The sequence below is a fragment of the Tuber melanosporum genome (genome assembly GCF_000151645.1).
Source record: "Tuber melanosporum whole genome shotgun sequence assembly, scaffold_54, strain Mel28".
Taxonomy (NCBI): domain Eukaryota; kingdom Fungi; phylum Ascomycota; class Pezizomycetes; order Pezizales; family Tuberaceae; genus Tuber; species Tuber melanosporum.
The window spans coordinates 230,399-244,800 of NW_003299100.1; the positions used below are offsets into that span (position 1 = coordinate 230,399).

Genomic DNA, 14,402 nt, shown 5'->3' on the forward strand with positions numbered 1-14,402 from the left:
GTGTGAGGAGGAAGATTTTGATATTGGAAAGGAGGTTTGGAGGTGTTGGGGGATTGGAAGTGTGGGAAACCTACTGCTTGGTACAGGCAGCCTACCTTCTGACAGTCTACTATGGACTTGAGTTTATAACTGATTACAGGTTGTAAGTAAAGCAGATTCAGGGCCAAGTGTTAACGATTGCCTCTATTCGGTGTTTCAGACCCTGATCAAGCTGACATGCAACAAACTGTTAGCCGAGTTTGAGATACTACCTGTGGCTATCCAAGGCAGGTACCTACATCAGAGATACTATAGCCAGTTCATCAATTACCAATACTGCGGCCAACACCCTTAGTTCGGTATGATACAGCTTGACTGAAAAGAGGAAGGTATAGCCACACATTGGTAGACCTCTGATCAGGAACTCACCTACTGCTCAATAGTTTCTATTGGAAAAGGTAAGGGCATAATGGCTATGTGCTACTATTTACTGTACATAGACCTCTGTACATTCTCAAATCTGGTCATATATATGGACAGGTCCAAGTCCTCTGTATAGGCTGGTATGGCATGGACAGTATTTGAGAAAGGGGCCTTGACCCTTGTTAACACGTGCCTGGTTCACTCATCATGGAGTTTTGTTGAATGCACGCTGTTTGCCATCATCTATATTCTCCAACATGCTCAGGATATGGGAAAGGTGTGTGCAGTTTAGGTGTTCTTGAACTGTGTTCCAGCCCTCATACTAATTGATAACATGTTTTCAGGTAGTGACTTGGCCGAGTTGTAGAAAATTATGGCACTACTGTTTAAAGCCTTCTCTCATGTCAGGCTTGGTTGGATCTGTGGACACATGGGTATCGCCAACAATGAGATAGTTGACCGGAGGGCTAAAGCCAGTATTGAACATCTCTTACTCTCCTGACTCTGAAAAGGAGTCAGATTCAGGATAGAATATACGGTCCTTGCTCGAGAGTTATAGAAGAAAGAGTGGAGGTCCTGGTATGACAGGGAGTGTCATGGGTATTATGCTCATAAACCCAAGGAATCTCAATACCTCCATGGCCTAGCCCGCATAGATTCCTATATCTTATTAGGGATACGCAGTGGTGTAATGGAGACTCACTCTGGGAAGATGGATCTCAAGGTTGCAACTGTACCGAAATGAATTTTTCTGCAAAGTGAACAAATATAATAAATGTTAAAGGTCTCAACAGTAGAGTTTGAAGAAACAAAACAGTAAAACTTAATATCGTTAAGCTACAGCTTTTACTCAATTAAGTCCTAATCTCGAGGGGTAGTTGATTGCCAGAGTAGAGGAGAACTCGCATATACTTAAGTAGATTTCATATACTACTAGTTGCTTCCCATCACTACTCTGTATTCGTGAGCACACAACTCCCTTGAAATGCCTAGCTAACCTCCACGGGTCGGACCAAAGATTCTCCGTAGCGAACTAGACTACTCTTATAGTTTTCTAACATCCACCCAATAGAAGTATTTTAACCGCTGCATCTACAATGCAATTACAGGAGTAAAAACTCTTCATATCATAGACATGTCAGTGGCGAGCTGTCATGCTCGAGTAGATGCGATACCAACTGTAGAACTCTCTACCCATATACACTTAGTCTTCTACAAGCATCAGCGGCCCCTGAACATGTATCCAGTTCTACTCTATTCCATATCATTCCGGATGATGGCCATGTAGCTCCCCGATAGACCCCTTCAGATGTTGACTACCAATAGGCGCTACCCACAGTCAACTCTCCTAGAAACAGGTCTTATTGTGACCTTAGACTAGTGTCTCAGAGTCCCTAATGATTCTCCAATACTATTACACTTTCAGGGCAACAGACTTCGGTTACCTCGCCTACTAGCCTTTGGTAACTTCACATACTACCTTAGACGTCAAAGTAGTATTACTCCATCAGTTCTGGTCCATTTTACATGAGACTACCTGGAGACTATTCTCCAGGTTCACCTCTACCCCCTCATATATCCTGCGGACAGTTTCTGTCTGGTCAGACGGATGACGGGAACATATACGGTGTTACAGGAGCAACTCCACCTGAAGATATTTACTGGGCTTACAGCAACTCTCCAGGCTGTAGCCCATGATGCCAGGGACTTATAACGGGGCCGGAGGGGGGTGTTGGCCACTACATCTCCAAGTTACAGCTTGTTCAGAGCTCAACTGGTTGTGTGGGAGCGATCCATACAACCTGAGATTCGAACACCCTATGTAGTTTCACATGACAAACAATCTAGTAACTTCCCCCAAAGTCCTGCGTAACTAGTTACTTTCAAGGTAGGGTCACTTGGCTCCATAACAGGGTAACCCATAGCCCAAGGCAGGGTAACTTTAGTCCAAAGATAGGGTAACTGCACACTGAGTTACCCTACAGAGTAGGGTAACTCTACCCAAGCTCACCGTTGAGTAATTCAGGGTAACTCCCAAATTGAATACTTACGTTACCCTACTGAGTAGGGTAACTACCACTCCTTACTAGTACCCATATACTTCTTAGTATAGTATAGTATGCCCAACCGAGGTACCTAACCAACAGTACCTCTAGCTGGTAGAGTCTAGTCTACCACCATTCCTACCACGGTAGTCTCTTGATTCCAGTATAGGTATAGGTTTGGTCAACTGTAATAGTACTCCATAGAGTCTTGTTACAAGTGGGATAGACCTAGTCAGCCATAACAGCAGTAATGGGAATGAGGATAAAAACCACTAGACTGAGTGCCTCCACTATACTAGAGGGTGTTCTGCTAATAAAGACTTATACAAGCATTCAGCAGTCTCGCAGTGGAAGTCCTGGTTGGTAGACTACAAGTGGTTGGGCCTGAGGATTCCTCATCATATTAAGATGGTAGAGGAAGAGATAGTTGTGACAGGTAACATCATTGATAGCATGCTAATTATAGAAAAGGGTGGTGAGACCGCAATGGTAGGGGACCCCACAACTTACGCCCAGTACAAAAGGAAACACAATAGTAGCTGATGTACTTTACGGGACGCGGTAACTATGCCGAAGTGGTTCTTTTTGTGTGACTAATTACAATGTGATGGCCTGTGTTGTGGTACTGCCATCTCCACTGCGACTACTCAGAACTGCACTACCTCTATTGAACACTTCGAGAAATGGCCTCGTTGCCTCCAAATATATTACTGTAAAGATCACTCTTTGTGTTGTTAATTCTTAGCAATGGGAAACAATACTTCTCGTCTTATTTCTTCCTCTTCAACTAAACAATAGCTCTTGGAGCTATACCTACGATACTAATAGTATAAGACCTATGTCTTCTATTTGTAATGCCTATTGTAAGCGTTCTCTAACTCTACTTCATATAGAGTTATTCTTTGTCATAATAGCAATAAAGATCATGATACTAATAAAGACTGTAAAGGTATTTTATATTCATTAAAGCAATATGTAGGAAAAGTACCTACAACAAAGAGTGAAGAGTCTATTCTCCTCAGCTGTACCAGCCTCCTTATATAGTACTCTTCCTTGCCCCAAGTCATGTGATTCTAATTGGTCACATGTATGAAATCAAATCATAACAAACTAGTCATATGACCAAAGTGGTCCCATGCGTAAAACCCATGACCTCGTAGCAATGTCATGTGCAAAAACTTACAAACCCACTATAATGTAATAAACAAGTCATATAACCCAAGGTGGTCACATGCGTAAAACCCGTGAACTGATAATAAGGTTATGTCCAAAACATAAATCATATTTACAAGGCATACCCACAAGGCATACTTGCAAGGCACACTCACCAGACACACATCCCATAACTTATAATCAAATCATATATGAAATATAACCAATCATAACATAAACAAGTCATATGACCAAAGTGGTCATATGTGCGAAACAATAACATACTTATAACTCATAATCATGAGTCCTGTGAAAGCCTTTTCCTTACTAAGCCACGTTCATGACAGTTCCAATTGATTTTAATATTCTCAATACCAGTAATAGGAGGAGTTAGATCTTGAAACATGGACATCAGTAGTCTTAAGGTGGGCTAAGATGAACCAGTTGTTGAAAATACCCTGTTGCTCCTTTTATGGTTTGCTGTTGGTGAGAGGATATTTGGATCTTAGGTTGTATTACAAAAAGCCGGAAAGCTGTTGGGATAGACTATATGTTTCCTTTGTTGAGAATAGGGGCTAGATTGTATTAAAGGTAAACAGGGGTGAAGGTATGAGACAGTGGCTGGGTAGGAGGGTGGGAAGATGCACAAATCCAGGGTGATACTAGTTGTCACAAGCACCCCTGAGCCTACATAGGTAGTGACTTGTCTTTGGATTTATGTTTGGAAAAAGGGGTTGCGAGGCGGGATGGTCCACAGTAGTGTATTTTAGATAGTTTATTTTATGGGATGCAGGGGAGACTAGTGTATACCAGTGTTGGCGGTACTAGTATAAATAAAATTAGATTGAATTCCAAGTACTTTTCCTGTTTATTATTTTAATAAATATAAAATACAATTACACTCTTTATCATTATCATGACTATTATTACTACTATGACGAGAATATTCTACATGAGGTAGAATTTGAGAAAGCTTACAATATGTATTACTGATAGAGGACAATGGTCTTGTACTATCTGTAACGTAGGCATAGGCTTAGTGCTATCCAATAACAAAGAAGAAGTAAAGTATTGTTTCCCATGGCCAAGAACTAACCATCTGAAGATTGATCATTACAATCGAACAATTGCTATTGGGAATAATATAGTTCTAAGTTAGAAATACTATAATTACTGAAGAGGATGTGGTGGTTTGCAGAGTTTTCAGGTATTTGCACCTTTGGAGAATACCTGATGTTGCGAGTTATAACTAGAGAGATACATAGTTTGTATAAGAGATTGATATAGTCTGAGGACGCTCAGACAGGGAATATAAATATCAAAGTGTCTCCCAATCTTTTAGATATTATCAAGTACCAGAGAAGAGACCTTAATAATCTACTATTGTTCTTATAATTCTATTCTAATTTACCTATATCATCTTACTCTTAGTAGTCATAAACAAAATGAGTATATATTTCGAGCCTTTCTTGACAATGTTTATCTACAGAAACAAATCGTGGTTTACCTTGACAAATCTGAGTCTTTACTGCTTGTCTCTACCTAATAGTTTACTCCAACTGTCTCACTTATTGAATAAATGATCGGTTTTATTTGTACGTCGTGTCTGCAGGAGTAGTCATTGATGCAACCTTCCTAGGTTGTCGACTTTTAACCTCCATTACTCTTGATTTGAACTACAGATATCCTCTGGATGACTTCCTACTAACTCGCAGGAAGCTCCTCTACTAGATAGGTAGATAATCTCTCCATCAGCAACTCTGCAAAGTCAAGTATGTAATCTTCTTAAGTCGCCAACCACAATGTCCCATATCTCTTGATCCAACACACAGTTTTCTATCCAGTAACTTTCATCGTATAGAGAAGAAGCACCTCTATAGGATAGAATCTTAATCCTTCCATTAGAGGTCCTCCATTGTCATGCAGGAAGCCTTGCAGTTACAAGTGGTATTGGTAGAAAATAACTCAATACTAGAAATAACTTTGATGATAACTGGAGTTGAATATATGACCTTTAGAAAAATATCACGTGATATTTCCATTGAGCTATACAACCAAGATTAATATGTATAATAATATGCAGGTCCTATAACGGGTTCACTGTAGGGTCTTGGAAACCAAAGATTCTGATTCTGAGAGGGGTTACCCTACTTAGAGTTGTTCCTAGGTATCAGATCTCAGTAATCTTAACAGAGAAGCACTTCTAGCAGTTAAGGAGATAAAAGTCAACAGAATTATAGTCAGTTAGAAGTATTTGTTTCTATGTTCTCTTTTGTTAGCAGAAGAAGCATGGAAGGGAGTGGGAGAATGGAAGGTAGCAGGGGACACAGAAGGTAAATTGAAGCGCAAAAGGTAGCAAGAACACAGAAGAATATTGGAGAGTCTTCAGAGAGTCTATTACTCTTTCTTTTATTAGCTTAAGGAGTACACAGATGAGATGGGAGATAGGTGTGGGAGATTTTAGAGACCTTGGTATGGAAATAATTACAAGATTACAAGATGGATAGGTAATTGCTGTCATTTATGTATACTCCTGTCTTTTCCAGTTAATTTAGAGTTGAAGAGTTGTAGATCAGTGGAGTTAAGCAAGCAAGTCATTAAGAGTCTTTGAGAGTATTGTCTTTTTGTTTTTAGAAAGAGAAATGGAGATAGAAAATTCTTTATAAACCTCTTTTGGCTGCTGCCTTGGCATTTTATTTCAGCCGAGTAATAGTCTGTAATTGTAGACCATAACCAACTAGTAACAGTTATCATTGATTTACTACTGTAGACAGTTATTGTTTTTATTAGTAGCTATCACACATACTACATACCAAGTAAGTCAATTACTAATGGTTACAAGGCATTGGCACTGTGCGATACTGGCTGTACTTATAGCTGGATTTTTGTATCATGAACAAGCTTAACCACCTGCATTGTTTTCGAAGAAGATCTCACTCTTACTAGTTCTATAGTTTTATAGCTAGCCTCCTCCCTTCCACATAGTTCTAAACTCTATTTCAATATATATATATAAATAATTATTTTCCCCTCTCTTGGTCTTTTCATAAAACTCAGTAATCTGGATATTGGTGAGTGTAGGACAGCACAGGTAAATATTGTAGCATTTTCTTTAAAGCTCCATGATAATCAAAAATCAATTCCATAGAATGAATTGTCATGTAGACTGGTTGGGCTTAAGGGAAAGGTTCTGGGTATTCAGTAGCAGGATAGCTGTCCAGTTTACTTTTTAACAACTATTCCTACACTTGAGCAAAGTGTTGTTATCGAGTGTAAGAAGCCTAGAAAATTCAGTAGTAATGGACCAGTAATTCACCAAGTTTTTAGACCTAAAGAGCATACAAATATACCTATTCCAGTGATTACTAGTGACTAGAATAGGTATATGGTTGGAGATGACATCACTGATCAGTACCCCTATTATTATTTTAGAAGCCATTTAGTGTTACAGTTTTGGGTGGTTAACAACCATGGTTTAACAATAAAGCTTGTAAGCTGACCAATCATGGACCTTAAAATTGATTACATCACAGTCCAGTTTTCAACCAGACCAAGATTGGTAACCATGCAAAAGTGTAATACTAAGTGGCTCCTTACTCAACTCAAATGTTTACATTACTGGCATCCTATTTTTCATTGATTTGTTGATATAACTATTATCAATTCCTTCATCCTTGCTTACCACCTATTTCCACCATATTAGTATAACAACACCTTATGTTTATTTTGCCTCATACCTGCAGAATTACGTATTAAACAGCATTGGCAGAAAGGCTGTTCATCTCAAAAGAGGTATTGTATATGAAACACTACACCTCTCCATTACAGTAAATTACAACATAATACCTTTCTTCCTTCTCCCCATGAAGCCCTAACAGAGGACCAGTTTCTTCAGAGTGGCAACTCCAAAGTTTCCTGCAGACAATATTGGTTTACACTTTATGGAATAAATCAAAAAGGTGCTCAAGCATTTTTAACATGCTTTGGTTGTTTATGACTTGGCTGTGGATTTTCACATTGTTTATGCTGCTATAATAGCAGATACAAAAGTCTTACTTTATAGATTTTGTCTATTCTTGATTTTAGTTTCTCTTTAGTACTTTGGATTAAATGACAAGCTATCATTTCTATCCAGTTAGTTTATGGCAAATATTCCTATATTGGCCAGATAGCACTACAGCAAGCAACTATTACTGTTTTCTTTTTGCTTGATTTTTGCCTTCCTGAGTTTACCTTTAATTCAGCTTCCAGAGAAGCTAATCAAACAGTGTTTTCGATAACATTTTATTAAGATCCAAAGTATTGCTTTATTTTGTTATCATGTGTATGCTTTATAAGTACCAAGTATTACATTTGGGAATTCTTTTCAGATTGGTGTACCCGGCTACAAATTTTACTGTTTCAGACCACCTAAGGGATATGCCTATGATTTTATGTAGAATAATTGCATAACAGGAGCTCATTTAGGCCTATGAACAGGGTAGGATGTCAGATGGAGGGGGGGAGAAGTAGAGGGTAGAAAAGAAATCCAGCTCTAAGTTAGTGGATAAAGTTGAGCAAGGAATAGTAGTAGGACCCTATAATGAGCATTATTAAATTTTACAATGTGTACATATTTTTAAGATAATTATTAAGAAGCTATTATTAAGACTGTTCTTATCAATTCATATTTTAAAAAGTATAAAGAAGCTTGTTAAATAAAAATGAGTAATACCTCTCTAAATATGCTATAATATTATATTATATGGTACTCCTGTAATACAGTTTTCTAAATATTATAGCAAATTCTCCAGTTCCCGTAGACTTGTAATATATACGTCATTCCTCTTACCCCTTCTTTATTTTACTGTAGCCAGGATATTGAAACGATTTTACATACTCAAAGTCTGATATACTGGTGACTATAGTGAAGAAATACCTAATTTTCAAATATCTACTACTAGCACCTCTTGAAGAAACAACCCACCAACACAGAAGCAGGACTAAGTTCTCGGTGAAAGAAGACGAGGGAAAATATGGGAGGAGGAACATGGAAGAAGGATGCGCTACTGCTCACGCTAGCTAAGGGTATGCTAGGAGATACCGTATATATATCCCTAACTCCGGAATCTCAAGGAAACTCAACAAACTCTCAAGAAACACACCAAGCCGCCAAATCAAGATCCTCCGCAATCTTCGACAATCTAAAACCACCCTAATATCCGATGATCTTGCACAAATCCTGGAGCCTATCCTACGCCAACTACCACTGGCATATGGTGTGAAGGGAACACCATAAAATCCATTGCCCGATACATGTTGCGCAATGGCAACAAAAATCAACCGAAACCATATATCCCCCCACACAACCCATATCAGCCCAACCGCATGCCCCATAGGCACCCCAGCACTTCTTTATTTTCCACTAAAAGTTTTGCTATGATGTACTACATCTTAAGACTAGTTTAGTACCGCAAGTATTGTACATCTGAGCTTTCATCTTTGATATCTAAAGGCTATCTGCAATCCCACCAATAACCAGCTATCACCAGTATATTTCAATGCTTCATTTATACGATACCCCCGGTGTCCCGTCCCATGCCACTTAAAAGTAGGTTTACTAGTTACTATAGCTCAAATCAGCTTCTTACGGCAAAATCTCAGTATCATAATATTATTATATGCTTCACTTTTTTTTATTCACTTGTTTCTTATTTTATTTTATTTTTTTCCTTCTTCACAAAAGAACTTGAAAAGATATATCAATATTTTCAAAGACAGTTTGATCACGTATCAGATACCCCAGTTCGCTCTCCTGTTTTATTCAATTCTTTGCTGACTCTTACCAAGAACTCATTCTCAAGTGCCTCCGCTTGTCCAATACTCTTTACAGGCAAGAAGTATTTGATGGCAGGGAAATTGGCCAGGGGTTAAATGTCAAGAAGTCCCCGCATATCCGAGCGCCCATACAAACTCACCACCGTATTATCGAATACACCTTGATTGCTACCAGTACTCCACCCCTAAATTTATATGGAAACGAAAATGGATGCGTGGCGTCCATGAGCAATTGCTGAGAGAGTTGGAAGTACTAATGTGCCAGTACTGGTGCGTTTACATTCATACTATTATTATACCGCTTTATCATAGTATGCTTGGGCTCGGGTGCTGTACAAGTTATGACATATAGGATATGCAGGTTCGTGTTCTTCACAACGGTACAGATGTGATAACCAGGGGCGAAACCTCTTCCTCCTCCAGTCTACTTGTATAGAATGCGTAGTACGGTCCGGTGCGTGTACAGTACCACACTAAATACAAAACAATACCAATGACACCCCATCATCCCAGGACATGAGAAGTATCTCAACCCAATATTATTCAAGTTTAATCTATCATAAGCGACCCCCACCAACCCTCTCAATATCAAAAAAAAAAAACCACAAACCGTCGGAAAAGCCCATCCCAGCACCATTATCGGGCGGCAATCCGAGAAATGACAATTCCCACATATACTAGACTTCAATAACCTTCTAGGTCCCCCACGACTAGGAGAGAAAGAAAGCAAGCAGGTAACCCAAACGTATCAATGAAAATCCCTATCATTGGGACCTAACATGTACGCTGCGAACCCTGGATCAAACTGCATCATTTGCTGGTACGCGCCCCAATCAATCCGGCCTTCGGCGCCCAACGAGCTGCCTGCCAAAGCGCCAGCAGCACCAGCAGCTGCAGATCCAGTCCCAATCTCTGGATGGATAAAAATGCCCCCTGAACTCTCCCCACTAGCGCCGCCGCCGCTGCCAGCGACAGGTAACAATATGGCACCCGTCGTTGCATGAAGCCAGTGTGGGTGCGCGGCGCCGGAACTAGGAGGGGCATGGGTTGGAAACTCTGATGCTGAAGCTTCCTGGGCTGACGCCTCTGGTGGCGTTGATGGGTAAACGTTGAACCCACCCCCGAAACGTGGTAAGGGTAGCGACGAAGAAGGCTGTAGCGTATTTTGTGAGGGTTCAGAGCACCAAGAACTGGCAGCGGGCGGTGATACCTCGGAACCTTCCTTAACAGCCGTTAAAGCGGAACCGCTAGCAAGACTTGGCGCCACCGAATACCCAAACATGAGAGCAAAGTCTTTAAACAACCCCAGGAGTTTCTCCCCTGCCTGGCGATTGGTCTTTGCAACCGATGTAAGGGCACTTGCGCATATATCGACCTCTTCCTTGGAGACACCTGGCAGATTGCGGTCCTTGCAATAATATCCTAGCAACAAGATCGTTGCGACACGAAATGTATGGATGCGCACAAGCTCCTCGGAGCCGAGGCCAAAAGCCACATCAAAGTCAGGGTCTTTAGAGGCCCTCAAGAGCAGATGAGCCGTGATTTTCGATACCTGGATAGATTGGCACAAGCAAAACGTTCTAAAGTTGTTGGTGAGCGACAATGTCTCGCTAAAGTCGGTAAAATAACGGTAGAGAACGATCCTGGAGTGTTGAAGATGGAATAACGCTAGCTGATAAATCAGTATGCTGTTCAGGGCCCTAGGAAAGGAAAAGATGTAGTGCATCGACAAGGATAAGGTGATGTTGGGGAGAGCTCATGCGATTTTATCCCACATCCCATAGGGCTGAAGTCACGACTCACGTCTTAAAGCGGGCAGATCGATGGGGCCACTCTCCGACAAGTCAGTCAGGTCTGGCGGATAAGCTTCCCATGACCTCTTCAACATCTCGTCCACGCTTCGCAGCAGCTGGACATCTTCTGCTTCTCCATCGTGTCTCAGGTTGATATTCAGCAAAGACTCTGAAGTTTGGGCAACACCAATGGTAGCCCGAAAAACTTGTAAAGACTTTTTCGCAGCTTCCAGGTCCTCCCCCCCACCAGATCCGACACCAGTCCCCACGTGCCCGCCTGGCAACCCCACATCTATGTGCCTATCCAGAAATATTACTGGACGCCCTTGCTTCATGGATATCTTACGGTCCTGGATATAGGCAGCCCAGAAAAGTCGGGTCCGGGATTCTACGTCTATACCGCTGAACATCCCAGCAGGTGCACGGCGGTACAAGCCTATGTCCTGGCACACGCGAGCCATAGATCCCGTTACCATCCAACAAGGAGAGGGAAGAAAGGCTTTGTCAAGGTAAAACGCCATCAAGAGAAGATCTGGGTATAGAGGTGTCGTTAGAAAGGGAATTCCCAAAAGATAAACAACAATTGGCGAGAATGCAGCTGTTACGAACAAATAGCATCATCGATCGAGTAGCTCGGGTTATTTGGATTGGAATATTTCTTTCCAAGCTCAAAGAAGATCCACCCGTTCCTAAAAAGAATATCAGCGCGGTGGTACATGTCATCTTGGAATCCAATACATTTCCAAAGGGAAAAGGTAAGAGTGAATACATATCCCACCTTTCATTATCAGTTGACCAATCACCGCCGTCAGGATTCCGCAACCGACTCGGGTCGACGAGCTGACTTGCCACTGCCGTAATCATAACGATCACACAGAAAACACTCCTTACGGCTTCAGAATCTGAGTCCCATATAGGCGCGTCCCAAGCTCTTTTGAACTTCGCTTCTATCGTCGGCCAATAGAATATCACCGTGCATTCCTGGATATTCTTCCGAAAGACTTCTAAAAGCTCGGTAGCTAGGGGTAATGGGGGAAGAAAGGCACGGATGTCAACCGGCGCAAGCCGAACCGGGAGTGCGCCGATAATATTCCGGCCAACCGACGAGGCATCTGAGGAGAGACTCTCCCCAGCCGCTCCAACAGAATCATGAGGATCCCTGGAAGAAGGTGGGCGGAATCCAAGACGGGAAACATATTCTGTATAGGAATTCAAAAAGGACGGACCAGAACTTGGACCGAAAATGTGGTCATCCCATGCAGTACCGTCAGATTGAAATCTTCCTTTATCCTTTCCGTGGCCACCGCCAATTGGCAACCCACTAGGTGTACCGCCAGTTGGCAGTACACCAGGTCCACCGCTCCGGACCGGGAGATGGCTTCTCCCAGAATAAGTCATGTTTGGCATGGGCATGGGGTGTTGTGATGGAAATTTAGGGCTGACAGGTGATGCATGACTCGGAGAATCCGACGACTGTAACCCCCCTGATACGTCAGTTTCGGCTGTTGGAGATTGAAGATCTCCAGCATTGATGGGCGAAAACCCGGATATGGTGGTTCGATGTAGCTTTTCTTCGGCCTCGGCAAGTTTCTGAGTGAGGTCTGCAATGGTGTGCTCGAGCATCCGTACACGTCTTGAATTAATCCTAAACGGTAAGTGAAGCCCTTGAAGGTGATCACGGGTTTCCAAAAGCATACCTCGCCGGCCCGGCACGACGTTTGTCCTCACCCTCAGAGAATTTACACATTAAGCTAGCCGCAGCGCAGGCAGAGCATGGGCCCTCATCCGGAGTATCACACTATATACTGTAGTATTAGCGTTACCCAATTTCTCCGAACGGCATATAGCTCTTCTTTCCAACATGCGGAACAAAGAATAGCAAAACCCAACCAAGCCCTAGGCAACATCAGCAAGAAGAGCAAAATACCTAATTTCTTACCTTTGTTTTCCGAGTACGGCAGGCATCACAAGCCCGACTCCGCCGTCGCCGCTGAAAGGGTCTCCTGGACCCCGCAGACCGACCTGTAGCCTGTGCATCCGGAAGCAAAGTGAGTTCATCGTCCCCCTCAGCCGGATCACTCTTGATAGATGCAGCAAATTCGGGGGGACCGGTGGCGGGAACTCCGCTAAGGGCACTCGTGTTTGAAGCGGGAATATCAGTAGAAGGAGGAATGTAAGGATGCCCAGTTGGTAGCAACCCTTTGTCAGAGCTCATTATTTCGTTCGGGTCAATTCGCAGCAACGGTTGTGAGGATTAGAGGTGAAAGAGGCGTAGTTGGATATTTAACAAGGTGGGGAGTTGATACTTTCCCCCCTCCCCTTTATCGACCACGCGTTCGGTTGGTTTGTCACTTGTACTGTCAAGTTATCCTTAGTATGATAATGATTCCAGGACGGCATCCATCAATTCTTCGTCTGCCCCGTTTGGAGCGGGCTCACTTACCTGAGGGTCAGTTTTCGGGGGGAGCCGAGAATTTGCAAAAAAAAAAAACGATGGAGTCCGACACCGCAGACAATTACTCGAGTATGATAACTGGGCTCTCCAGCGAGAATGCCCACCGAACGCTCCCTATCCCTGTGGATACCCGCTAATTCGTATCATACTTTTAGACGTCATTCATTCACAGACGTCACGGCCCAACCCTCCCAGACACAAAGATTTAAATGGTTGCGAGCATGTCAGAGTACCGGTACAGTACTCGAGTACTATTGTACCGTACACTAGTGTATCATTTGCTGAAGTTACGATAGATACTATCCTGACTTCAAATCGACATTGTGATCTGATTACTGGAAATGTGCTTTCCCCTTTTTTTCTCGACATGGAGATTCATGGGAAGGCCGTCCCTATTCACTCATGTGATCTCCGCGCTTGATCATGCTCCCTGTCTCCCGCGCCACTTCTAATCTAGGTGAGGCTCTTAACCTGAATGCCCTGCTATCCAGATTTAAAGTTACCATGGGATACCGGTATCGTGCCTTATTCCCCGCCAAGTTAAGTTGGGAGGTGCTTTGAAGTCTACTCGTACTGTACTCTATAATACCCAAGCCGCCAGTACCTTTGAGGCCACCTAACTTATGACGTTGACATCTATCAGATCTCCGTCTGTAAATTACTCAGGGAGAATTGAAGCCGGATGCCCTCATGGAGAGTGGTGATCGGCGGGCCAATACATAAACGTGTAGGGTAAGA

The 14,402-nt window shown here is 42.4% G+C and overlaps 1 protein-coding gene; it reads right to left on the reverse strand.

Moving 5' to 3' along the window:
• Window positions 1–10,164: 10,164 nt before the first annotated feature.
• On the reverse strand, window positions 10,165–12,442 carry GSTUM_00009229001 (uncharacterized protein; the record flags this gene model as incomplete). XM_002840565.2 has 3 exons in its annotated part: window positions 11,819–12,442; window positions 11,220–11,741; window positions 10,165–11,084 (listed from the first exon to the last, which is right to left on the reverse strand). The coding sequence occupies exons 1-3, from the start codon at window positions 11,925–11,927 to the stop codon at window positions 10,165–10,167; spliced, it is 1,551 nt and encodes a 516-aa protein (XP_002840611.1). The 5' UTR covers window positions 11,928–12,442.
• Window positions 12,443–14,402: the final 1,960 nt, after the last annotated feature.